The sequence below is a fragment of the Rattus rattus genome, chromosome 16 (genome assembly GCF_011064425.1).
Source record: "Rattus rattus isolate New Zealand chromosome 16, Rrattus_CSIRO_v1, whole genome shotgun sequence".
Taxonomy (NCBI): Eukaryota; Metazoa; Chordata; class Mammalia; order Rodentia; family Muridae; genus Rattus; species Rattus rattus.
In genome coordinates, this window is record NC_046169.1 from 22,836,002 (window position 1) to 22,862,687 (window position 26,686).

The window sequence follows — 26,686 nt, forward strand, 5'->3', positions numbered from 1 at the left end:
GAAAGCCATGGAGCATTGTGAAAGATGAGCTCTTTGGAAATGTCAAACTGGACAATAACTCAGGCTTCCAGAAGAATAGGAGAGACAGACTAAACTCATTTATTCATGGGAGCACCATGTGTGTACTACAGAGGGGAGCAGGCACCTCACACTGCAGATGGTATGTTCTTTTAGTTAATTTAGAGAGAGAGAAAAATCTGCTCAGCCAACAGAGCTTTGAAGATGAATACAGGGGAAAAAGAAAAGATGAGGCATATGGAGAGAACATATTTGTTCTTGGAAAATCAGGAGAAAATGTTTAATGTCATCCTAACCTCATTTGCATAAAAATAGTCTTATGCATCAAATCAGATGAGAGCGAAAGAAAAGGATGTGACTGAACCCTACTGTTCTCAGTATCATCTCATTACCCAGAGTATAAGTAACTCAGTTGAATAAATAAATTCAAAATTGTGTCAAGGAGATGTACTAAAATTATTGTGATTTAGGGATTCCTTCAGTGGTAGATGTTGTGATGATAACATATGTGATATGTTTCCAGGGGTAGCACTTTTACTGTATATTTGACCCTTGACTTAAAATAAGAATAGCCTACTCTAGCTTCATTTCTGTTGCTCTGATAAAATACCCTAACTAGGGAAGAAATGGTTTATTTCAGCTCACAATTACAGTTATGGTGGGAGATTTAAGCCCAAGTTAAAGCATCACATCCATAGCCAAAAGTTGGGAAAGAATGAATACATACATCCTTGTTTGCTTCGTCTCGGCTGGCTTTCTCTCTTCTCTTATGTTCATAGTATATCACAATGTCTTACCTAGGGAATGGTGCCACCCACAATGAGCTGATCTTTCTCCATCAATTTAACAATCCAGACAGTCTTCCACAGACATGCCAGAAAGACTAACCTGATTTAGATAATTCTTCATTACGATCTTCTTCCAAAGAGTTAGAAAAGGGACTGAAGGAGCTGAAGGTGTTTGCAACCCTATAGGAAGAACAACGATATCAACCAACCAGACCACCTAGAGCTCCCAGGCACTAAACCACCAACCAAAGTATAGACATGGAGGAACCCTTGGTTCCAGCTGCATATGTAGCAGAGGACGGTATTGTCTGGCATCAATAGAAGGAGATGCCCCTGGTCCTGTGAAGGCTCGTTTCCTCAGTGTAGAGGAATGCTGGGGTGGTGAGGTGGGAGTGGGCGAGTGGGAGGGGGAGCATCCTCATAGAAGCAGGATGCGGGAAGGGATAGTGGGTTTTCAGAGGGGAAACCAGGAAAGTAGATAACATCTGAAATGTAAATACATAAGATATTCAATAAAAATAAACAACAAACTCTTTAAAAGTCTAAATTGCAAGTCTTAGCATTTAAATAATAATATTCCCTCCTTTTCCTTGGTTCTTAATATCGTTAACTATGGTCTTGGCCACTTTATAAAGCTTCCACATATTGGTTAACCATGGCAATTCCCAAAACTGAAGTGATTTTATTCCTATAACTAAAGTAAATTGCGTTTCTAGATTCCTGCCTCTCTTATTGTTTCTACTCCCCAGTAATGGCTAGTCAAGTCATACTGATCCCCTGACACTCTTTAATTGACACCGACTGGTTACTCGTAGCAATGGCCAAGATTCCATCAAAAAGCAAGATTTTCTGTCCCTTTCTTCCTTTCCTGCCCTCTAACTACTCTTGTGTCTAAGAGGGCCATTGGCTCTCTAGTTTCTTGAACTAGAGATCTCTCCATTACACATCTTTCCCCAAATAAAGCCTATGCTGTTATAGAGTCCCTTAAAAAAAAAAAAAAAAAAGAACCTTTCCCAAGGTGATCGATTCTAGATTTTATCAAGTTACAATTAGGACTAAACAGCATCACGATGTCTGTGGCACTCAAGTGTTTCACTAACACCTAAGAGTTTGATTTTTGCTTTTTAATTTTATGTTTGACTTGCAGCCTTTTGCATACCATGACTCAGAAGAAGGTATAACTCAACCCTGGCTGATTTGTGGTGAATGGCTCCACTCTGCACATAGAACAGCTGGGGCTTGAACTCAGGTCGTCATCAGTCTTGGTGCCAAGTGCCTTTAGCAGTGAGCTGTCTCATGTGTCCCCTCTATTATCTTTGTAGCTTTGGGTCATTGTGGTGGTTTGAATGAAAATGGCCCCCATCGACTCATAGGGAGTGGCGTTAATGGAGGTGTGGCCTTGTTGAAGAAAATGTGTTACAGAGGGCGGGTTTTGAAGTTTCAGAAGCTCAAGCCCAGCCCAGTGTCACTCTCTCTTTGTGCTGACCGTGGATACAGATGTAGAGCTCTCCGCTGTCTCCAGCACCATGTCTGCCTGCCGGCTGCTATGCTTCCCCGCCATGCTGATAATGGACTAAACCTCTGAACTGTAAGCCAGTCCCAGCTGGCTTTGCCTTTATAAGAGTTGTCATTGGTACGGTGTCTATTCACAGCAATAAACCCCCAACTAAGACAGTCCTTCATGTGATTCAAAGACAGCCATGTTGACCTCAGTCCCTGGAGTGGGTGGATTTGCGTGTTTCTGGAGGAAGAGGAGTTCTGTGACTTTGGGTCTGTCTTGCTTTTTAGAATTCCAAAGTTCTCTCATTTATTTTTCCATCCCTACTGTGTGTCCAGGTGTTGCCTTTTCTGCCACCTTGTCTTTTCTCTCAATGCAATGCCTGTAATTATGCCCATTTTCAGGCTGTTCATAGTACAGGTACGTGATGTCCATTCATAGTACAGGTACGTGATGTACCAGAGAACATTTCCCCCCCACATTGTCACACCTGAGCTGGATTTTCTAGTGGTTATATTTTTTTAAAAAAAACATCCTGGCTTCTTGCCTGTTTCCTTCTTTGCTCCATACAGGGTTTCCCCAGCTGCCCTTTCTGTGTGAAAGTTGACAAAGAGGGAGGGGGAAATGAACAGTCGGCCATGATCATTTTTCTACTTAAACATGAGATTTGAGGGAGTCTCTGTTTTATCACAGTGTTGTAGTTTTATTTGTTTTGGGGGTGCTTTAAAAAAAAACCCGTAGAATGCATTGAATTTATGGACCATCAAATTTCTATTATTGCTTTTTTAAAAACCACAAAATATTATTTTGTTACACACATACGTGCCATTACACACTTGTGGGAGTCAGAGGACAACATGGAGGAGTCTGTTATTTCCTTCCACCATGTGGGCTGTTGGGGTCAAGCTCGGGTCTTCAGGCATGGCAGCCAGTGTACTTCTCCACTGAGCCATCTCACAAGCCCTCAATGTTTTTTTAAAGGCCATATCTTAGAATATATGCTTAAACTGATAGAGTATTTGCCTATAGCAGAGCACATTCTCCTATACCAGTAGAGTGCAGGGATCTTTTGAGAATCCTGTTGATGAGATAGACTTCTAGGCTGCACTATGTACTGACTGACTTAGAATCTCTTGGAGTTGGATATATATATATGATCCTGTGCACATTAGGTTTGAATCATTGGTTGCTTACTGCCTTGGTCAGGGTCCTATCCCTGTGAAGAGTCAGCATGACCAGGGCAACTTTAATAAAGGACAGCATTTCATTGGGGCTGGCTTTAGTCCATTAGAATCATGAGGGAAAGCATGGTTTCATCCAGGCAGACATGGTGCAGAAGAGCAGCTGTGAGTTCCATATCTTGATCCTCAGGCACCAGGAAAGGACGAGAGTCACTTGGCCTGGCTTGGGCTTCTGAAATCCCAAAGCCCACCCCCAGTGACACATGTCCTCCAACAAGGCCACACCTTCTAATCTCTCTCAAGTAGGCTCACTCGCTAATGACCAAGCATTCAAATATTTGAACCTATGGGGCCTATTCCTATTCAAACCATCATACTTACTTCGCTCACTGCTTAGGCTAAGAAGCCACTTGCAATGGCTAATACTGACTGCCAATTTAATTAGGTCTAAAATCATCTTGGTGATTACCTCTGAGCATGGCTGTGAGGAACTTTCTAGATTCTGTTAACTGAGGAGGGAAGGCTCCCCCTACATGTGGGCCATCCCATCCCATAGGCTAAGATCCTAGACTGACTAGAAAAGAGACAGTGAGCTGAGCCCCAGCATCCGTCGCTCTCTGCTTCCAGACTGCGGATGCCGTCTGACCGGCTGCTTCATAGGCTGGGCATCATGCCTTCCCCATGTACATGAATCGTGATCCTTCCTTAACTACTTTCCCTTTGTTCCTTTTGAAACAAGGTGCTAATATGCTAGTCGTGGGCAGAGAGGTTTGTTTTGGCTCAGAATTTGGAAGAGTGCACAGTCCTTGATGGTGGGAGAGGTGCAGTGAGTCGTGGCTGCCACGGTGCGTGTGGCCGAGACTCCTTTATCTCCATCTGACAAGCAGAAGACAGACAGGACACAGGCCATGTCTATAAACTTCCAAGGCCCGCCCTGCAGTGACATACTTCCTCCTCTGAGTCTCTGCTCTTAAAGGCCCTACAGCTTCTCCCAACAGTGGCCACCTGGTAGCCAAGTGTTAAAATATTGCGAGCCTGTGTGGGACACTTCATATTCAGACCACAACACTAGCGTGTGTGGTAAAGTTAAAAATTAAGGTTTTTTGTTTTCTTATCAGAAATGTTAGGGATCAGAATGTTCTGGATTTAGGAGTCTGGTGAATTTGGGTATCCTTGTAAAGCTATTTCTGGTTCCACACCCCAATTCTGTTTTGGGAATAGGGCTATTCAGGAATGAAACTATTGAAAAAACAGGACTTTTAGACACTTTGGGAAATTACCATCATATGTGTGGACCCAGGTATGCCATTTGTTAGTCAAATTTATTTTTAATTTACTTTTCATTTTTGAGCTATAATTACGTAACATCCCCTTCCCTTTCCTCCCTCTAAACTCTTTCATATGCCCCTTCTTGCTCTCTTTGATATTTATGTGTGTATATAAATATGTATATGTCATATATATATATGTGCAAATATCACACACACATATATCACATATATAAGTATACATACACACACATATATCACATATATAAGTATACATACACACATATATCACATATATAAGTATACACACACACACACACACATGCACACACACACAACCTGCTCAGTCTGTATAGTGTAACTCGTATATGTTTGCACAGCCGACTATTTGGTATCAGATAACTCACTGATGTGCTCTCCCCTGAGGAAAATTGCTTCTCCCACTCAGCATTCTTTTCTTGCACGTAGTTCTTTGTATAGGATGAATGCCTTGTGCTCTTTTCCCTGTCCACGTCAGCAGCACATCTGTTGTTCTAGTCTTTGCTCAGCTCACATTCGGGCAGCCATGTTGGTGAGACTTTATGGGTATGGCTTCCCACATTGCTAGGAGACACTGTCTCACGGGAAACTCCCCGTTGCTCCGGCTCATGCCTTCTTTCCATCCCCGCTCACATGATTTTCCCTAGTGAAGCCTTGGGTGCGGGAGTTGTTTTATGGATGTATCCATTAAGACTGGCTCCACTGCTCCATGCTTTCATGACTGTGGTTTTCTGTCGTCGTCTCTGTTACAAAGAGGTGCTTTCTTGATGAGGAGTAAGGACTATACATATCTGTTGGCCAAATATCTAGAATGTATTTAGGGATAATGCTAGTTTAGGAACATGGCAGTTGTAGGCTCGCCCCAAAGGTCCATGATTTCCCCAGCCCTGAACAGTCAGATAAGTTTCCCTTGTGTTGAAGGGGCCTTAAATCCAATGGCAGAGCTGCCGTTCACCACCAAAGCACTTTTATTTTTAACTATGTGAATTTGTCTTTGCTTACGCCCCATGCAGTCAAGTGCCCGTGGAGGCCCGAGAAGGTTCCAGGATATGTGGAGCTGAAGTTACAGGTGATCGTGAGCCGCTTACTGTGGGTGCTGGGAGCTGAACATGGGTCCTCTGGAAAAACAGCAATCGTCCTTAACCACTGAGCCATATGCTCAGCCCCTGTTAGTCATTAATATGTGCATTCAGTAAGAACATATCGATCACTAATAAGACACACTAGTTTAGGGGCTGGGATTTGGCTCAGTGGTAGAGCGCTACCTAGAAGGCATAAAGGTTCGGTCCCCAGCAAAAAAAAAAAGAACCAAAAAAAAAAAAAAAAAAAAAACACATTTTAGTTTGATGGCTCCCCAAGAAACAGTTGTTGCTTCCTGATTTTAGTGATTGGCCAATAGCGAGGTTTTAGCCCCACCCCCATTATCTCCCTCATCTCTGTCTCTGTCTCTGTCTGTCTATTTGTCTGTATGTCTGTCTCTCTCTCTCCATATATATATATATATATATATATATATATATATATATATATATATATATATGTATGTATGTATAGTAATTTACAATTTTGTGCATGTGTATGTGTTTGTGTGTATATGTGTAATTTATACTTTTCTATTAGGCACAGGGACACTGGCAGTCAAATGTGTGAAGCCCTTCAGTGCCTGCAGTGGCCCATGGTTCAGGATGGCTTCCATGGCTTTACGTCTCTTTAGTACTTGAGAAAGTGAGGAGTGTAGCACATCTCCATTCCCTGAGAAGTGGAAGGTGACCTTTAAATAAATGCTTATGTATACAGGTGTACCTGTGTACACGTGTGTGTGCGCGTGTGTGTGCGTGTATGTATGTGTGCACACGCGCGTGTATCTAGAAGACAGAAGACAAGCTTGGGTATCATTCCTCAGCATGGTGTTCAACTCGTTCTTGTTTTTTGTTTTTGCTTTTGAGACAGCACCTCTCACTGGAGTGGGCCAAGTAGGCTAATCTAGCTGGCTAGTGAGCCCTAGATCTGCGTCTGCCTCCACCTCCCTAATACTGGGGTTACACGCATGTACCTCCATAGGGCTTTTTAACATGGTTCTGGAGATCCCACTCCCAAGGACAACCTTGAACTCCTAAGCTTCCCGTTTCTGCCTCCCAAGTGATGGGATCAAAAGCATGGGGGCAGTGCGTGTGGTGCTGGAGAAGGAACCAGAGTCTCACACACGACAGGCGAGCCCTCTACCACCCGAACTGCATTCCTAGACCCCCTGCCATCTTTCTTCCGTTTCCCTTATTCTTAGAAAAGTTTTGAGACAGGGTCTCTTGTAGTCCAGGCTAGCGCCGAACTTTCTACATGGCCAAGGATGACTTCGAGCTCTTGAAACTCCTGCCTCCACCGCCCAAATGTTGGATCACGGGCGAGTGCCACCGTGCCCCACTGGAGCAGATCAATTTAAACACTGGGGATCACAGGGAGCCTTTATACGACAGCTTTGATATCGGATTACACCCCGTAGGTTAATGTCAGTGCTGTGTGGTTTGTATTGTGTTTGGTCACCTTGTGTGAAATTGCTGATACTTGTCCAGAAACGACATTTTCATTCAATACAAACTACCACCTCCATCCTTTGAAACTTGGCCCCCTGCACCATTGAACTTGTGGCTTCATTAATGAGAAAAGTCAGGTAACCACACTCTTTCTCTTCATTATGGGTGAATTATTTATGTAGTTTCAGCTTGTCAGGGTTTCTTTTTTAATATTTTTTTTTTACAGTCCTTATGTCCTGAGGCCAAGTGAATTATTCACACTTAACCAAAAGATCAGTTGTGGTTTTAGCAGTGTCTTGGTCCTCCTCAACTTATGGGGTCACATTTCAATGAGCCACTGGGAGTCGAATATATCATAACTTGAAGCACATTTAAAATTATAATACAGAGCTGGGGAGATGACTTGGTGGTACAGGCATGAGTAGTAGAGTTCAGATTCCCAGAACCCCTATAAATGCTGGCTGAGTGTGTCAACTGCTTGTAATTCCAGTCTCTGAATGGAGAGTAGGAATTCTGAGATCAACTGGCCTGAGTACCAAAAACATGAAAATATATGTGTAGATACATACATACATACACACACACACACACACACACACACAAATGAAAAAAATTACAATGTATAAGCCTAAATTCCCTGTAGTTAGAAGGTTGAGGCAAGAAGATGGGTTTTAGGCATGCCTGGGCTACATGAGATTCTGTCTCAAAAATTAAATTAGGAGCCATGTAGTGGGTAAGGCACTTAACACATAAGCATGATGAATAGAGTTTGATCTCTAAAACTCACAAAAGTTTAGATATGATGGTGCATTTACTCCCTTCCTTCCCTCCTTCCTTCCTTCCTTCCTTCCTTCCCCTTCCTTCCTTCCTTCCTCCTTCCTTCCCTCCTTCCTTCCCTCCTTCCTTCCCTCCTTCCTTCCCTCCTTCCTTCCATTTTTTGTGACAGGATTTCTCTGTGTAGTCCTGGGTAACTTACTCTGTAGACCAGGCTGGCCTCGAACTCAGAGATCTGCCTGCCTCCGCCTCCTGAGTACTGGGATTAAGGGCATGAGCTACCATCACTGGCCGGGTGCATATTTGTAATCACAGACCTCCTACAGGGAGGTGGGAAGCAGAATCAGAAGAATCCCGTGGACGCTTTCAGGCCAGGTGCCCTGGAATACACAGCACAGCAGCAAAAACAAGGGAGGCCCTGCCTTACAGTGGTGGAAGGTGAAAAGCAACTCCCATGGGGCGTCCTCTGGCCTTCCTCCCGTCCACCATGGAGTGTATATGCATGGCAGAGGGCCAGGAGAGACAGGAGAATTTCTGACAGTTCATGGCCAGGTAGCCTGGCATCCATAATGGTGAACAATAAGATGCTTGTCTGAAGAAAGGTGGAAACGGAGGAGCCACACAATGGCTCTAATGGTACCTATGTGTCCCCACGCATACAGGAACACACACACACACACACACACACACACACACACACACACACACACACGAGTCTTGAATCTGAGAGTTAAAAATTAGAAGGCCGTGAGCTTGATCCACATGGAGCCCTTGGGGAATCAGTCACTAGAGACCATCAACACTACTTTTTTAAACTCATAGGCTGCCCCGAACCTTTCTCTCTTTGGCTTCTCTCCTCTTTATGCTCATCCTCCAATCTTAAGAAGCTGCTATGTGGTAGACACACTAAAGGTTTGAGGAGAGGGAGAGAGACTAAGACAGGCTTTGGGAATGTGGGGTCTTCAAGACCAGTGCAGAAGCCCATGACCTGGTTGTTCCCTTGGTAGAACAAAATTTCTGTGAGGCCAAGCTCCCACCAGACCTTCTCCCACCCCTTCACTCCCACCTCACTTCACTGCAGGTCCTGGATACCTTGACACAATACATGTTACCAGAAGCCCTTTTTTTTTTTTCTTTTTTTTTTCTTTTTTTTTTTTATTAACTTGAATATTTCTTATTTACATTTCGAGTGTTATTCCCTTTCCCGGTTTCTGGGCAAACATCCCCCTCCCTCCCCCCTTCCTTATGGGTGTTCCCCTCCCCACCCTCCCCCCATTGCTGCCCTCCCCCCGACAGACTAGTTCACTGGGGGTTCAGTCTTAGCAGGACCCAGGGCTTCCCCTTCCACTGGTGCTCTTACTAGGATATTCATTGCTACCTATGAGGTCAGAGTCCAGGGTTAGTCCATGAATAGTCTTTAGGTAGTGGCTTAGTCCTAGAAGCTCTGGTTGCTTGGCATTGTTGTACATATGGGGTCTCGAGCCCCTACCAGAAGCACTCTTAACACACACACACACACACACACACACACACACACACAGAGAAAGAGAGAGAGAGACAAAGAGACAGAGACACAGAGAGAGAGACAGAGACACAGAGACACAGAGAGAGACAGAGAGACAGAGAGACAGAGAGACAGAGACACAGAGACACAGAGACACAGAGAGACAGACAGAGACACAGAGACACAGAGACACAGAGACAGACAGAGAGACAGAGACAGAGGCAAGCAGAGAGACAGAGAGAGAGAGAGGGAGGGAGGGGGAGAGAGAGAATATGGTTTTTCTGAGACAGAAGATTGTTTTTGACTTTGTGCTTACACACTTCCGCCGAGTGAGTGCTTCTGTGTACAAACTTACATTATGCCCGTGAGTACGTGTGTTCATGCTCAAGCGATTTGATGACTCCATTTCCACCCCCCAACCACGTTACAGCAAATGTACTTAACAGCAATTAGAACGTTTGTGCCCGCTGCGTACACATCTCCCCAGAACACGAAGCTTCCCTCAACGGCAGCCTAAGTAATTCTAAAGATTAAAGCTGGTGATTTGCAAAGCTCTGTGCTTCATTTGCTTCCTGCAAATATCAAGATTAACAAAGAAATTCACTGATCCCATTTCGTTCCCTTGGAGCTTGTGTTTAGGCCTGGGAAGCATAGCAGGCGTACATACAGTTACAGGACTCAGGAAGACTCTCTTGACTCCTTTTACGGTAAAGAGGTGAATTTACTATTATTTCTCTTGGCTAAGGCATCACAGGAAAACATCTATTCATGTATATTTCTACTTAGCCCTTTCTGCTAAAACTCATTGGAAATACGGCCAATGTGTAGCCCTTAAAAGGAAAAACGTAGGTCCTAAGGACTGTATCTCAGTTGTTTGTCGTCGGATGAGTGTTGGCCATATGTCATCTCCCTTTTCCAACTCTGAAATAGCTGCTTTCCAACTTTCCGTCCATGTCTCTTAATTTTTTCTTCCTGTTGCTATGATAAAACACTCTAACCAAAGCAATGTAGGGGAGGGAAAAGTTATTTGGTTTATACTTTCTGGTCACAGTCTGTCATTGAGGGAAGCCAGGGCAGTCAGTCAATGGAGAAATACAAAGCAAAAACCATGAGAGAAACTCTGTTACCTGGTTCTCAGACTCATGCACAGCTAACTTTCTTTCTTTTTTTTTTAATTGGTTATTTTTTATTTACATTTCAAATGTTAATTCCCTTTCCCAGTTTCCCATCCATAAGCTTCCTATCCCATCCCCCTCTCCCTTCTTCTATAAGGGTGTTACCCATCCCCACCTACCCCCTTCCCACCTCCCCACCCTGACATTCCCCTACACTGGGGGAGTCCAGCCTTGGCAGAACCAAGGGCTTCTCCTCCCATTGGTGCCCAACAAGGCCATATTCTGCTACATATGCAACATAGCTAACTTTCTTATAGAGCCCAGGATTGTTTGCCTAGGGAATGATGCTGCCCCAAATGGGCTGGGCCTTCTAGCATCAATTAATAACACAATCCTCTATAGATATTTCCAAAGGTCAATCTGATCTGGTCAATCAATCCCTTAATAAAGGCTCTCTTTCTAACATGTTAATTTGCTTAGGAACTAGTGTTTTGGGAGCACGGATAAAGCCCAAGTTGACCCAGGAGATAAATACAATAGTGATTATGAGTGAAGACCCTTGCCCTCAAAACTGAGTAATGTTTTCCAAATATGCCCTGGTTATATTAAAGAGACCAGTAGCTAAGGCTGCCATGCTGGACAACTTTGAAACTTGGTAGAGTGAAGGCTGTTTGTTATTTTATTTGTTTTTTAGTGTGTGTGTGTGTGTGTGTGTGTGTGTGTGTGTGTGTGTGTGTGTGTTGGGGCCACTGTCTTCCCTTCAGCTTGAATTATCCTCCCTTCTCTGATTTCTTCCTTCTGTTTGTCTTCCCTCACTGTAGTAAAATAAATCAATAGCTCAAAAGTGACAGACCCGAGATTCGAACTCAGGCTTCAACACTATTTGTTGTGGTTTGTCTTCCTTGGCTCCTAACATTTGGGGGTTTGTTGTTATGTGATGTAGTTGTCTCTCATTCTAAGTAACTTAGGGGAAGTATCTGACTCCACCTTCCACTTCAGAAGCTTAATTGCTCTAACCAATAAATATGTCCCCTGTGGCTCTGCCCAGACCTTCTCTCACAAGGTCTCTGGGTATGAGAGGAATAGGGTATGTGTGTGTGTGTGTGTGTGTGTGTGCACGAGTGTGTGTATGCATGTGTGTGTATACATTTGTTTGTGTCTGTGTGTGTGTGTCTGTGTGTGTGCATACATGTGTGTGTGCATGTGTGTGTATGTATGTGTGTGTAGGCATGTATATGTGTATGTGTAGGTGTCTGTGTGTGTGTATGTGTATGTGTGTGTGTGCACGTGCGCACACACACGCACATATGGAAATCAGAGATCAGCATGGATTATCTTTTTCAACGGTTATGCATCTTCTTCCCTTTCCCTTCTTTTCCTTTACTTCTTTTCTTTTCTTTTCTTTTTGGGTTTTTGAGACAAGATTTCCATGTAGCCCAGGCTTCCCTGGAACTCACTCTGTAGGCCAGACTGGCCTCAAACTCACAGATATCTGCTAGCCTCTGCCTCCCAAATGCTGGGATTAAAGTCATGCACCAGTGAGCCTAAGGCTTAAAGATTAAGCTAGGATGGCTGGCAAATGAGACCCCCCCCCCTCAGCCACCCAGGATGTAGCTGTCTTTGCTCCCTAGGTCTCTGTATACAGGAATGCACTGTCACGTCTCACTTTTTAAGTGGCTACCTGGCATCTGAACTCAAGTCCTTATTCTTCTGCAGCAAACACTAACCACTGCACCTCCTCCATACTCTCCTCACCCCCAAAGCCGTTTTGAATGTCTGGAATGCAGAAGGTGGCATAGCATTCTGGGAAATAGTGTCTTTCTTCTGCAAGTGCACTCAGATGAGCTGGCACAAGAGAACATTTTAAGGGTTTTTGTAGACATTTGGGTAAAATGCTTTCCCTGGGAGTCCCTTGGCCATCACCTGTGACACAGCACCCATGAAGCACACACTTAATCAAACACCTTAGGAAGACAGTCAAGAGGCAGAAGTGAAAGCACGGTGGAGAGGCCGCCATGCTTCCTTCCTTTAATCTCACTTCCTGGTAGACTGGGCAGAAAGGCTCCGTAAGCACGGAGAAGCAACAACAGGGGAATTATGTACTAGGGATGGGTACCCGGTGGGGACTCCTCCGAGCTCTACTTATTGGGGTTGTACAGATAGCTCAGAGGTTGACAGCTTTTCTTTTCAATGTGTACGTGTATGTATGTGAAAGGGTTTGTTGTTATTGCTGCCGCTGCTGTTTATGTGTGTGTGCATGTGTGAGCACATGTGGAAGTCAAAGGTCAGCCAATGGGAATCAGTTCTCCTCTTCTGACATGTAGGTATTAGGGATCGAACCCAAGCTATCGGTCTTGGTGGCAAGCACCTTTACCCACTGAGCCATCTTGCCTGCCCAAGGTCCTATTTCTTCTCCTTGTCCCGATCAGTCTCTGAAACACTCCTTTCTTGGTGAGATTCTGTACATTTTCTGCCTCGCTTTTGCTCAAGGCTGCTCTCCTCGTCTGTGGAGACAGACCCTTCCCGCTTCTCCCAGCTCTCCCATTGTAAGCCAGCCCCTGCAAGTTGCCTACTGATATGTCAGTCTGGGTCACATTTTATCTCCCGTGTCAAACTTTCCCGGGTCCCCATCCATCTCTCCCAAACTGAAATGAGCTTCGAGGGCCTCTTGAATAAACCTTCTGCACAGCATTTATCTTCTGTTGTCTTAATCGTGATGCACACATTTCTTTTCTCTTATGGAACTGTGAGTCTCTCTAGGAGGAGATAGTAAAGAGAGAAAAAAAATTCTGAGGCCAGGAATAGGGCTCAGCGAGCAAAGGACTTGCTGCACAAGGGTGAGTTCAAATCCCCAGTACCCACATAGAGTTGGTACATGGTGGTGCATTTCTGTGATCCCTGATCTATGGAAAGAAGGGAAATCGAGACAAGAGACTCTCTCGAAGCTTGTGGTCCTGCTAAGCTCCCATACATGGCAATGAGCAGGAGACACTGGGCCACAGAGATGGCGCAGTGATTAAGAGTGCCTGCTGCTCTTGCAGAAGACCTGTGCTTGGTTATTTGCATCCACATACAGCAGCACATATACACTTGTAACCAAAGGTAGAGGTGTTCTGAGATCCTCTTCTGTCTTCTAGGGCACTCACATGTCCATACGACACCCCAGCACACACACACACACACACATACATACACATAAAATTAAATCTAATTTTTAAAAACAAAGTGCCAGGTAAAAACTGGTATCCATACATGGCCAAGGTTGTTCACAAGGTGCCAAGGCCCTCACGTATGCCCAGTCACATGCGGATTTTTGTCTTTAATTCTGTGTCTTCAACACCTTGTAGGTCTATGACAGATGCTGCTTAGCCTTTCAAATGTGAGGGTGACGCTCATGTTTGTGGGTGATACAGACGCGGGTGTCCTTTGGTCTGTTAAAAAGGAAGGAACAGGGTTTCTAAACCGATGCGTTATCTGTGTTAGAATCAAGGGCAGGACGTCATCCTCCATCTGTCATCAGAATTGAGGCATAGCAGATCTGTGCAGTTTCCTGTGATTTGTTTCTTTCCATTGGTAAAGCCAGCGGGATGAAAAATATTTGGAATTAAATAAAGTCACCATCCCCGGGAGGAGGAGATTCTTCCCCGGTGATCTGAGGTGGCATCTTCAACCAGGCATAACAGGTACCCTGGAGGGGATTTTGTTTTCCTACAATTATAGCTTCCTCATTATATCCTTGGCATCCCCAAACTAAATGCTCCGCAACCCACTGCGGGCACAGGCCACCAGAAAAGTGTATTCATCAATTTTCCATCGCTGTGACAAAAGACCCGAGGCAAACTGACTTATAAAGAGAAGGGTTTATTTTAGCTCAAAAGTTTTCGAGCTTTCTGTCCTTGACTGATGGGTCCCATGCTGTGGTTTGAATAGGAAACGTCTCACAGGCTTGTGTTTTAAATGTTTGCTCTTCAGTTGGTGCAGCGCTATTTTGTGAGGTTCTAGAAACTTCAGGGATGGTGCCTGACAGACAGAGGCCACTAGGGGTAGATCTAGGGGCTTTAGCCCATTAGTCTCTCTGTGGTTCCTGGCTCACTCTGTGTTTCCTGTTGGCCATGGGCTCTTGTCTGATCGTTGACCTGTGGGTCTTTTTGGAAGATCCAGTCTAGGGCCAGAAAGAAGCTCAGCTGAGAGAGCGCCTAGCTTGCCTTCATGAGGACCTGAGTTCTATCCCCAGAGCCCATTCCAGAAAGAGTCTGGTGTGGAGGTTCATGCTTGCCATCCCAGTGCTGAAGAGGTGGGGTCAGGAGAGTCCTTGGGGTTCCCTGTCCAACCAGCCTCGCCTACTTGGCTACTTCTACATTAGTGAGCGACTGTGTCTTTAAAAAAAAAAAAAAAGTGGACGTCCCCTAAAGGAATGACCCTTGAGGCTATCCTTCGACTCCACATGCATGTACACATGTATCTGTGCTCCTGCTTGCAGGAACACACACACACACACACACACACACACACACACACCACATACCACCACCACCACCACCCTCACCACCAGCAAATTCAGTATGGTTTCTTTACCAATGTATTTCATAAACATTAGTTGGGCAGCTGATCCAACATCTGTGCCCAAGGTATCAGTTGGGCCGATGTCCCTTATTTCCTAGAACCTGCAGGCTGCCGTAAGCCAGTGATTGCTGGGCCAGTGAGATGCTCGGAGGGCGTATGTGCCGGTTGAGCCAACCTGGCAACCTGAGTTCAATCTCTGGAACCTGTGTAACGATGGAAGCGAGAACCAGTTCCTGAGGTGGTCCAGTGTGTGTGTGTGTGTGAGTATGTGTGTGTGTGTGTGCGCACGTGCCTGTGATTATAGTGCCCACAGAGGTAGAAGAGGGCACTGGTAGCTGGAGTCATAAGTAATTGTAATCTACTTACTGTGGAAACTCTACATGGTTTCTCTGTGAGCACATCAGGTCATGTTAACAAACTACGCCATGTCTCTGGTCTTAGTTAAGCTTTTTTACTTTCATTGTTAAATGATGTACAGTAGTTTTCTGTTCATCTATTGCTGTAAATTAGTTTTTATTTGCAGTTTGTCATATCTTCATTTTTCTTCTGAGGGACACGAGTCTGTGTTACTATTTTTTAAAAAAAAAACTGTTTAACTTTATGGGTATTGAGTGTCAGATACCTTGGGACTGGAGTTACAGACAGTTGTGAGCTGCCGTATGATGGGTGCTGGGAATTGAACCCAGGTCCCTTCGAAGAACAGACCTTGCTCTTAACCACTAAGTGATCTCTCCATCCCCAGAGTCTGTGTTATTGTTAACCTACTGTGTTTCACCTTGGAAATTCTTTGACATCCAGGATCTGTAGATACTCGTGTTTCTTATATTTGGAATTCTAAACTTAGCTTCTTAGAAATAAAATTAATCTTGCAGTGCATTCAGAGGGTAAATAGAGACTTGAGTCCTGGCACCATTGACTGATATATTCTCTCTTTTGGTTTGTTTTGTAATCCTTTGGCATAGATTCTCTGAGAGCCATCTGTTTCTTATCTCTTGGTTCTATTTAATCTCTCAGAAGCCACTGTGTAAACGAGAACTACCTTGAACTCTGATTCTCCTGCCTCTGCCTCGAGACTTTTGATAGGCACCGTGCAGCACTATGCGCACTTCATGCAGTGATGGGGTAGAACCCAGGGTTCCCCAGGCAACTGAAACCAAAACCAACCCAAACAATGAAACAGCAAAACCTTTAGAGCAATTTGGATTGCTCCAGAGTGAAGGAGAAAGGGGCAGAGTTTCACTGAGGAGAGAGAGTTTCGTGGTACGGCCTTCGGTTTCTAGAAAGAAGTCTGCTTCCCAAGTGTGAAGTCAGCTGGACCTTAAACAAGGCTATTTATTCGTCCCAGGTTGCACCATTTCTTAATGTCCCTCCAGCCCTCCACAGCGGCAGGGCCAACCCCTCTCCTTCCACTGGGCTGCAAAAGGTAACTGATTAGCTGCCTCCCAGTAACGTTAGGGGCGTCGCCCTTGCTGAGAAGTGTGGAGATTTTCTTAGCTCTGACCTAAAACTGTCTGCATTAATTTACTCTTAATTATTTTTACAGATTCTATTCCTGGGCCATTGCTTAATAAAACTCTAGGGGTTTTCTTCTCTTTCTTTTTTTTTTTCTAAAATACAATAAAACCAGTGGTATCAGACCCAGATGAAATCATCTACTAAGCTGAGGTTCTGAAGGGTACCCCCGTACCCCTATGTGTCTATGTGTCCCCCCATTCTCTTTCAGACAAAGAATGTGTGTATACGACCATCAACTATGGTCAGAAATCAGGTTAAAGGTGAATCGACAATCTTCTATCAAAAAGGAAGGAAGGAAGGAAGGAAGGAAGGAAGGAAGGAAGGAAGGAAGGAAGTCATTCTGCCCATAGAGGGGCAGAGGGTTAGCCTGTACCAAAACTTCCTACTATACCTTAACATGGCTAAGGAGAGTAGGGACTCCTGGATTTTTTGGCTAAACCTGACTGTTCTACCTTTGGAAAAGCAACTCCCTGTGACTCAGAGGGAGAAAAAAACCCTTCCTAGGTAGCCATGCAGGCAGGAAGTGATCCATCCAAGAATAAAATCACCTTAGGGGAATATTCCAGAATAAATGTTTGTAGGAACCAGGCTGAAAGGAACAACACAGGACTTTGTGTGATCCCGAGGTGGGGGCTGCACATCCACAGAGGTATTCTCTTAGCAACGTGGCCCTGGTTCAACCCCTCCCAGCATGCTCCTGTGTCGAGCTAACTAATGGAACAGATTCCCTCCCCGGAGTGGGGGGAGATTCACCTACATTTAATTTCTGGAGTTTCTCTGGGGTTCCGTGGACCCCAAGATAAGCAAGCATTCATGTGATGGAGTGGGCTGAATCTCCATGGCTAAGAAGGACATCACCAAGATGAATAGGACAGACTCAGGGAACTCCAGTGCTAGAGTAGCCAGTTTATCAGAAGGCCAAGCTAATGAGGTATGTGGCTGGCTCTTCTGATAGGAACCACAGAGCTCAACAGAGGAAATTAAACAACCCAGCAAAGTGCGCACTCCCCATCCCCCAGTAATGAGAGCTCCAAGAGACGGGCCACCTGGATCTGTGTTATTCCACCCCTCATCTCATTTTGCAAGGTCTGCTGTTGCTAAAAATGACACCATTCTCCTCAACTTCAGGCAGACCATGATGAAGGGGGATAAGTGTAACTGGAGCACCAGGCTGCAGGATGTACTTGACCCAGGCAGTGTGCAGCATTTGAGCCCTGATTAGTAAATCAGGAGAGACAGAAGCCTGGTTGTGCTGGAGATGTCTTTTAAGCACGGAAGAGCTGTCACCCACATCGTAACTGTGGTGGAAAATAAGCGATACCTTTGATCATATGAACGAATAGCACCCAGGGTAAATACAGGAGGTAGGGGGAGTTTCACGTGTGAATTCAGTTACCGTTTCTCTCCCGGGTTTCCGCATGAGGTTCTGGGAAAGCAAAAGGAAACAAGACTAGCAGTTGCCGTGGAGAGGGAGAAAATAGGACTTGTGAAAGGACAGAAAACAGCCAAGGAGAGGCATTGGGCATCAGGGTAGAGGTCTAGGAACACTGCCAGGAGCCAGTGCTTAAGGGTAGAGGAGCAGTTAGATAGGCAGAGAGTTTGTGTGCATGGAAGGGACAACATTACCAGGTGTGGGATATATGCACATTTATAGGGGCCACATGGGAAGGAAATATGGGGTTGGAGAAAAGAGTTGGGCCTCAGCCTGGGTGCTGTGTTGGGTTCATCTTCGTACTATAACCAACATCTAACAAGAAGAACCTTAAGGAGGAAGGATTTATTTGGGCTTCTGGTTTTTATCAGACCATCAGCTAGAGCTTACAGGGTGTCAACCACCCCTCTCATCACAGCAGGTTGGAAGTAGAAATAGAGAGTGGAGGAAGGAGGCAAGATAAGATATGGCTCCTAGGAACCCCAGTAACCTACTTCCTCTAAGCTCCACCCTCCACCTCTCACCACCTCCCCATAAGGCCACTGTGTCATGAATCCATCAAGAAACAAATCCACTTATTAAGTCAGAGCCTTCATTCTAATTTTATTCCTGTTGTGTGATTAAAAAAACAAACAAAAAAACCAAAAACCAAAACAAAACAAAACCAAACAAACAAACAAAAAACAATAAACAAAAAAGGAGTTCATTTTAACTCACAATTCCAGGTCACTGACCATCATCATTGTAGGAAAGTCAAGAGCACCTAGTCACATCATATCCATAGTCTAGAACACAAAGAAACAAATACATGCGTACCTACTACTCGACTCATGCTCCTTCATTTTATACAGTTCAGGACCCCACCATAGGGAATGGTGCTGCCCACAGTGGACTGAATCTATCCAAGTCAATTAAGACATTCAAGGCAATCCCCAACAGACATGCCCACAGCCCAACCTTATCTGAGCAATCCCACATTGAGGTCTCTTCCCAGGTGTTCTGGGTAATGTTGAGTTGATAATTAAAACTAATCCTCACACTACTCAAATCCCCCTGCTGCCATGCCCTCCCCACCTCTAAGCATGACTGTGAGGGAGGGTTTAGGTAGGTTACTTGGGTAGAAATATCCATCCTAAATGGCAGCAATCATTTCTCTCTGCTTTCTGGATGAGGGTGCAATTGATCATCTATCTCCTGACTCTCCCACCATGCCTTTTTGATCATGATGGCATATACCAGCAAAGCATGATTAAAATAAACCCTTTATCTGTAGGTTGCCTTTTGTTAGGTATGTCAGCACAGCAGTGAAGTGACTGACACATCAGGGAAAGGCTAACAGACAGAGGGAAAACCAGAACAGCCCAGGAACTGGAGGTGTAAAAGGGTCCCGGGGAAGCAAGGAGAAGGAATTGGTAAGGAAGGAGACTCTGATGGCTAGAGCTGGAAGTATTAGAATACAGCATTTCTGGCATCGCAGAGCAGACCAGCAAAGGCCAGGGGAGCTTGGAGATAATCGTACTCCCACACCACTATTCCTAATAAGGTAGTTCTGAGTATTCCTCAGGGTGAGTCAGAGACTCCAAGGCTCAGACTAAAAAGAAGGATCAAAGTGATGATGCTTCATGAGGTAAGATGCTTCAATCATTGCAAACCTGTCTCCCAAAGTAAAGAGCAGTGTATTAGGCATAGCTCCCCAGAAGAAGGTGGGCAAGAGGGAGTGTGTGTGTGTGTGTGTGTGTGTGTGTGTGTGTGTGTGTGTGTGTCTGTATGACACACAGAGTCACAGAGTGGTAATGTGTGTGTTTGTATGTGTGTGCGTGGTGTATATAAATGCGTGTGTGTGTGTGTATGTGTGTGTGTATGACACAGAGTCACAGAGTGTCAATGTGTGTGTTTGTATAGTGTATACATGTATCTGTGTGTGTGTATGTGTATGACACACAGAGTCACAGAGTGGCTCTGTGTGTGTGTGCATGTGTGTGTGTGTGTGTGTGTGTGTGTGGTGTATACATGCATGTGTGTGTGTATGGGTAATGGAAGAGAGAAGGAAGAAGAGAAAGAAGTGGAGAGAGATGGAGAAAAAAGAAAAGAGGGGGTTGGGGATTTAGCTCAGTGGTAGAGCGCTTGCCTAGCAAGTGCAAGGCCCTGGGTTCAGTCCCCAGCTCGAAAAAAAAAAAAAAAAAAAAAAGAGGGAGAGAGATAAAGGTAGATGGAGGGACACATGGCATGAAAGAGATGAGAAATGGAAAGACAGATGGAGAAAAAGACAGAGGGATATAGAAAGATGAGAGATGGAGAGAAAGAGAACTAAATGGCAGGAGAAGGGGATAGAGAGATGGAGAAGACAGGCAGGAACATAGAGGAGATGAGAGATGGAGAGACGGGTGGAGAAAAAGAGGAAAGGAGAGAGCAAGAGATCAGAGATGGAGAGAAATAAAGAGAAGGGGAAGGAGAAGGTAGAGACAGAGATGGAAAGACAAAGAGGGAGGGAGGGAGGGAGGGAGGGAGAGAGAGAGAGAGAGAGAGGTATACAGGTTTATTTCTTTTTCTTTCTTTTTTAGCTTTATATAGGACAGGGTCTCACTATGTAGCTCTGGATGGACTTGAATTTACTGTGTAGCCCAGAGTGGCCTTGAACTTGCAGCAGTCCTCCTGCCTCTGTCTCCAAAGTGTGGAATTGTGCCAACACATCCCCCTTGATTTAGTTTTCCCCCCTCTGGTTAAATTGCCATCGTACCCATGTTTAAGTGCACATCCTGATGTTGTGAAGCAAGGCCACCATTTGCCTCCAGAACTTCTTCTGTCTTGTGATAAGAAACTCAAAACCCAACAGACATTTCTATTTTCTTCCATTGCTACCGTGGTTCTCTCTGGAGAACTCAGGTGGTTCCGTCTCTAAGTCTCCATCCGTGAAGTAACTGTCTGAGCCTCTTCGGTGTCAAATCAACCCAGTCCATTTGGTTGTGAAGAGGGGGAGGGGATGATGTTGGTTACCCCGAGTTGATGCTCACATCTCAGGACCACAGACTGGAAGGACAGCATCAATGACAGCTCACTGCTTCAGAAGCCTAAGTCACGAAGTCCTTCATTGGTACTGTTGTGTGATAATTTCATACACGTGCATAATGTACTTTGATCAAGGCACCCCGTTACCATCTCTTATTTTACTCTCATTCCCACTGAGCCTTTTCTTTCCAAAAAAAAAAAAAAAAAAATCCATGTCTTATTTTTATGTCTTTTTTGTTTATTTTGCCTTATTTTTGTGACCCCGTCAGTTTTAATTAGTCTGCTCCGTGTGCATGAATAATTATACTCATTTAATTAACAAGCATTAATTAATGAGCTATTGTGTGTTGTTGATTAATTAATTAATTGGTTATTAATAGGGCCACAAGGAACCTACCAGTGTCTACACCACTCTCCCAGCAACCATTGACTGTCTGTAGATTCCCAGGGAGGAGTAGGGTCTTGGGGGCCTCTCCCATGCAAGGAATCACAGCTATGAGTTCATGACCAAAATAGCCAAAATAGCCATTTCCTGCACAGAAATTTCATTGCACTCCTGTACATATTCAGTCTCTTAGATTCTTAGATTCTTTCTGTGCCTTAAGATTCTCTGATGATTTGAACTCAACGTCTCCCATAATTCTCTGGCCTTTGACTATTCGATCACCAGTAGATAGCTATTTGGGGGAGGTTCTGGAGGTATGGCATTCTTAGAAGCAGGATGTCACTGCGGGCAGGCTTTGAGTTTTCAAAAGGCTCATGCCCTTTCCAGCCCTCAATGCTTACTGCTTTTTGGTTCCAGATGTGAGCTCTCTCCACTTGCCCCTCCAACTACCTTCCACCTGCTACCTCTTATGTGCCATCAGGAACTCTAATCCTCTACACCCACAAGCTTAAAATAAACTCTTCTTTTTATTCTAAGTTGCCTTGATCATGAAGTTTTACGACAGCAATAAAAAAAGTAACAAACGCATATCCTGTCCCTGCCACCATCTCTGTTTACGTAAAGGACTATTTCTTAGTTACTGACTAGTTATCCAAAGCAAGGACATTGTTTTGGGGACCAGATCTGAGACTGTGTTGGTAGAAGGGATACCTAACACACTCCACGATAGATTCTGAGGTGTTTGATGTTTAGGCGATACATTGTCTACTCCTGATGCAAGGGTCTTAGCTCTAACATCAGTTCTTTTACCCTCCTAATTTTCTATGCACCAAGTAGGCAGGATCTTCCTAACAATGCATTAACTTTACATGGAGCTTTTGACTTGTGTAATTTTACAGGCAGAAGGGTCATGAGGTCAAGGCCAGCCTGAGCTACCTAGCAAGTGCCAACCTAGTTTAGGCTGCATCGCGAGGCCATGTATTCTAGTTTCCTTTCTGTGGCTGTGATAAAACCTGCTGACCAAAGGGTTGTTTCCTTTACACTTCCAATGCTTTACGGAAGTGAAGGCAGGAAGCTAAGGCATCACATTCACCGTCAAGAGCAATTAGAATAAACACATGAATCTTTGCTTGCTTATTTGCTTATGTCTGCTGGCATTCTCCTCTCTTATATTGTCTGGGAATCCCTACCTAGGGAATGGTACCACCCACAGTGGGATGGGACTTCCTTCATCAACTAATAATGACAGTCTCCCACAGACTCATCTTCAAGACAACATGATCTAGATCGTTCCTCTTTGAGACCCTTCCCAGATGATTCTAGGTTGCATCCGGTTGACAGTTAAAACTATCTAGCACACCATGCCTCAGGAAAACAAAGGATTGGGGGTAGAGGTATAGCTTTGCACACTATATAGCTGGCTTTATAGTTTGGGAGGCTGACGAGGAAGGAGACGTGTGGTTGTGCAGGCTTTATTTTATGAAGAAAGGGCAAGTTCTCTCTCTAGCTGCCTGCCCCACAGTATAGTTTAGCTTGAATTGATCCCTTGGGGGAAAGGAGCTACAGTAGTGGTTCTCAACCTAAGGGTCGAATAACCCTTTCACAGGAGTCACCTAAGACCATGACAAAACATAGATATTTGTTCTATGATGCATAACAGCAGCGAACTTAGTTATGAAGTGACAATGAAAAACATAATTTTATGGTCGGGGGGTGACCTCAACATGAGGAACTGTATTAAAATGTCACAACTTTAGGAAGGCCGTGAACCACTGCTCCAGAAGAGCAGAACTGATAGAATGAATATATCGACAATGGCTGTCTTCATCCTAAAGAGGTCAGGAACACGGTAGCTGCTCAGTCCATGACACTGGATGCCTCAGTAATCTGAATGAATGGTAAAGGCCTGGGTGGTTCCTGGAGAGGCACTTTAGAAGGCTGAAGAAGCTGACCTTAGTGAGAGATGACTGTCAGCAGCAACAGTATCCCAACTCAATATCCAGGAGTGAACGAAGGCAAGCACTAATACTTTCCTCTCTATCTGAGCTGCTGTGGAAGGTGGAGCCCACTCTATGAAAGAGCGTGCCCAGCAGAATGTCTCTTAGGTGATTCCCAATCCGACCAAGCTGACACCCAAGTTTGAGCACAAACAGCATCTTGGAGCACCACCAGACTCCACTGCTCATGGGTAGAGATGACAGTGAGTCCAGAGAAAGGTTGAGCTTCCCTTCTTGCCTACAAAAATGAAAGGCTGTTAAAATAACAGACCAGCACTGGGGAAGAGGCTCAGTTAGTAGAGAGCTTGTCAAAGCATGTGCAAGGGCCCAGGGTCCCGTTCCCAGCGCCACACAAACTGGGTGTGGCCATGCACACCTCTAATTGGACGGAGACAGGAAGATTAAACGTTCAAGGTCAACGTTGGCCAACTTGGGTGACCCGAGACTCTGTATCAAGATTAATATATAGGAAAAATAAAATCAAACAGGACCAAAGAGGTTATTCATTTGGGGTAGCTGAGTATAAGCTGCGTGTAGCCTCATTCCCCATCTTTAGTACGGTGAGTAATGGGCTACAGGGAAGCAGCTGCCAGACTCTCAAGAGCTAAGAAGAATGCAAGAACGAGTCCTGAGAGACCTGCTCAGATGCCATCATTCCTCGGATCACTACCCAGTCAGTGAGACGACCCCTACCAATAGCTCAGGAGTCTACCGATGGCCATTCTTCTGTCTCCCGCATCCCCGAAGAGTGAATTGACAGGGCCATAGCAAAAACAAGGCTGTGTGATCCATGAATTCCCTGAGCAGTCTCCTCAGGAGGCAGGCATGGATATCGTAACAAAACTTTATTTTCTTTTGAAAATTGCTGGTGTGATTCATAGGGCCTGACACAACCCAAGCTGTTCAGCATAAAAAAAAAAAAAAGACACATCTCTCCTCCCCTCCCTCCCTCTCTCCCTCCCTCCCTCCCTAGCATGTTCCTCCTATTCCCTCTCCTCATCCTATTTCCTTTCTTAGTTCCTTCAGGCTTCCTTCTATGCACCGTGCAATATCACAGAGACAAGAGGAGTTAGATCTTTGTACCCCTTTGTGCATGCATAAGTGTGTGCACGCGTGCATGCGTGCGTGCGTGCGTGCATGTGTGTGTATGTGTATGTGTGTACACACATGGGCAAATAGATGCTCAGGTATCAGTTCTCAGGTTATATCTCTCTAGTTTTATTTTATTTCCATATTTAAGTTTTAAATCTTTATTATGCGAGTAGGTGTTTTGTCTGCATGTATGTGTGTAAGTACCACATGTGAGCCTGACTCTCATGGAGACCCAAGAGGGTGCCAGATCCCCTGGAACTGGAGTTACAGACAGTTCTGAACCGACATGGAGGTGCTGGGGATCAAACCTGGCTCTTCTTTAAGAGCAGCCAGTGCCATCATTTCCGGTCCCTTTATGTTTTACTTTTGGATGTAAGTTGTACTTGGATGTGTGCACATTATTCAGGTATGTGTGGGTTCGTGGGTGAGTAGGTGTACATGTGTGAGCATACCTAGGGAGGCCTGAGATTGATGTCAGGAATCCTCCTCCATCACTCTTCCACCTTATTTCCTCAGGCAGGGACTCTCAATCAAACCCAGAGCTTGTCGATATGGCTAGTCTCTGTAGCCAGCTTGTTCTGGGGACTCTATCTTTGCCCTCTAAGCCTGGAATTCCAGATGGACTTGCAGCCCCAGTGTGCATTTAAATAGATTCTAGCCATCCAAACTCTCCTCCTCATGCTTATGCTGTAAGATCTCCCCAGCTCTAACCTTGTCTTTTCATTTTTGCTTTATACATCATTTCTTACTTGCTGGGACTCACCAACTAGGTAGTTTGAATAGCTAAAGAAGTCCAAGGATCTGCCTATCTCTGCCTCCCCAGCCCTGGGGTTACAAGCATGTGCTACCACACAATATTTTTCCTATACGGGTTCTGGAGGTTGACGCTGGGTCCCCAATGCTTGCACAGCAAAGACTCTCAACTGAGCCACCTTCCCAGCTGCAAGTTGGTTTTCTAATAAACCTCTCAGGCCATTAGACTATAGGGACCTTTCAGATTGCAACCCTAAGATCATTGAAGCGGGGAGGTGATACAGGTGGGTACAGGTGGATGTATGTCCAAAAGTGGGTTTTCCACCTTTGGGATGATCAATTTGGGTGAAGTAGGCTGGATTCTTTTAATGCTTTATCACTTAGGTTTATTTCACAATAAAACACCTAGTGAAGAAACACTAGAGGAAGGCTGGGCACATACATAGAACCGTTGGAAGAGTACTTCCTAGCCCACACCAAGCCTTTGTAGTGCCCCAACAACATATAATCTGGCCGTGGTGGTATACATCTGTAATCAGATCCTTAGGAATGAAGACAGGAGGAGGATCTAAAAGGGCAAAGTTATCCTCAGCCACCCAGGGAGTTTGAGGTTAGCCTCGGATGCCAGAAGCCTTGTCTTAAATAAAGAATGAGAGAGAAAGATGGAGAGCCGAGGGCGGATGATGAATCCTTGCCTTGTCAAAATCTAGTGAGAAATGTTGTCGATATGGCTAGTCTCTGTGTGTAGCCACAACTTGTATGCTTTCTTTTTCTTTCATTTTTTCTTAAAGATTTATATGTATATGTTTGTGCATCTGAGTGTATGTATGTGCAGGTACCTGTGGAAACTAAGAGATGACGTCAGAGTTCCTTGTACTGGAGTTGCAAGCACTTGGGAGCTGCTCCATGTGGTGTTGGGCACAAACGTAGGGCCCTCAGCAAGAGCAGTGCCCTTAATCTCTGAGCCATCTCTCAAGCCCCTCCTCTGTCACCTCACTTCCTCTGATAGCCTTCCTGTTCTCCCTTCCCCAGGTGTAAGGAGCTCAAATACTCCAAGGAGTTACCCCAGATATCCATCATCTTCATCTTCGTGAACGAGGCCCTGTCAGTGATACTGCGGTCAGTCCACAGCGCCGTCAATCACACGCCCACACACCTGCTGAAGGAGATTATCCTGGTGGATGACAACAGCGATGAAGGTATGGGAGAAGACAGCCTGCTTGCAGGACT

At 44.9% G+C, this 26,686-nt stretch overlaps 1 protein-coding gene across 1 annotated transcript in view; it reads left to right on the top strand.

Annotated features, from left to right (window-relative positions):
- The window catches only part of Galnt17 (polypeptide N-acetylgalactosaminyltransferase 17), a 447,965-nt gene that overhangs the window by 186,564 nt on the left and 234,715 nt on the right, over positions 1–26,686 (top strand). Inside the window, 1 exon segment of the mRNA XM_032886477.1 lies at positions 26,489–26,655. Coding sequence (XP_032742368.1) covers positions 26,489–26,655 — 167 coding nt within the window.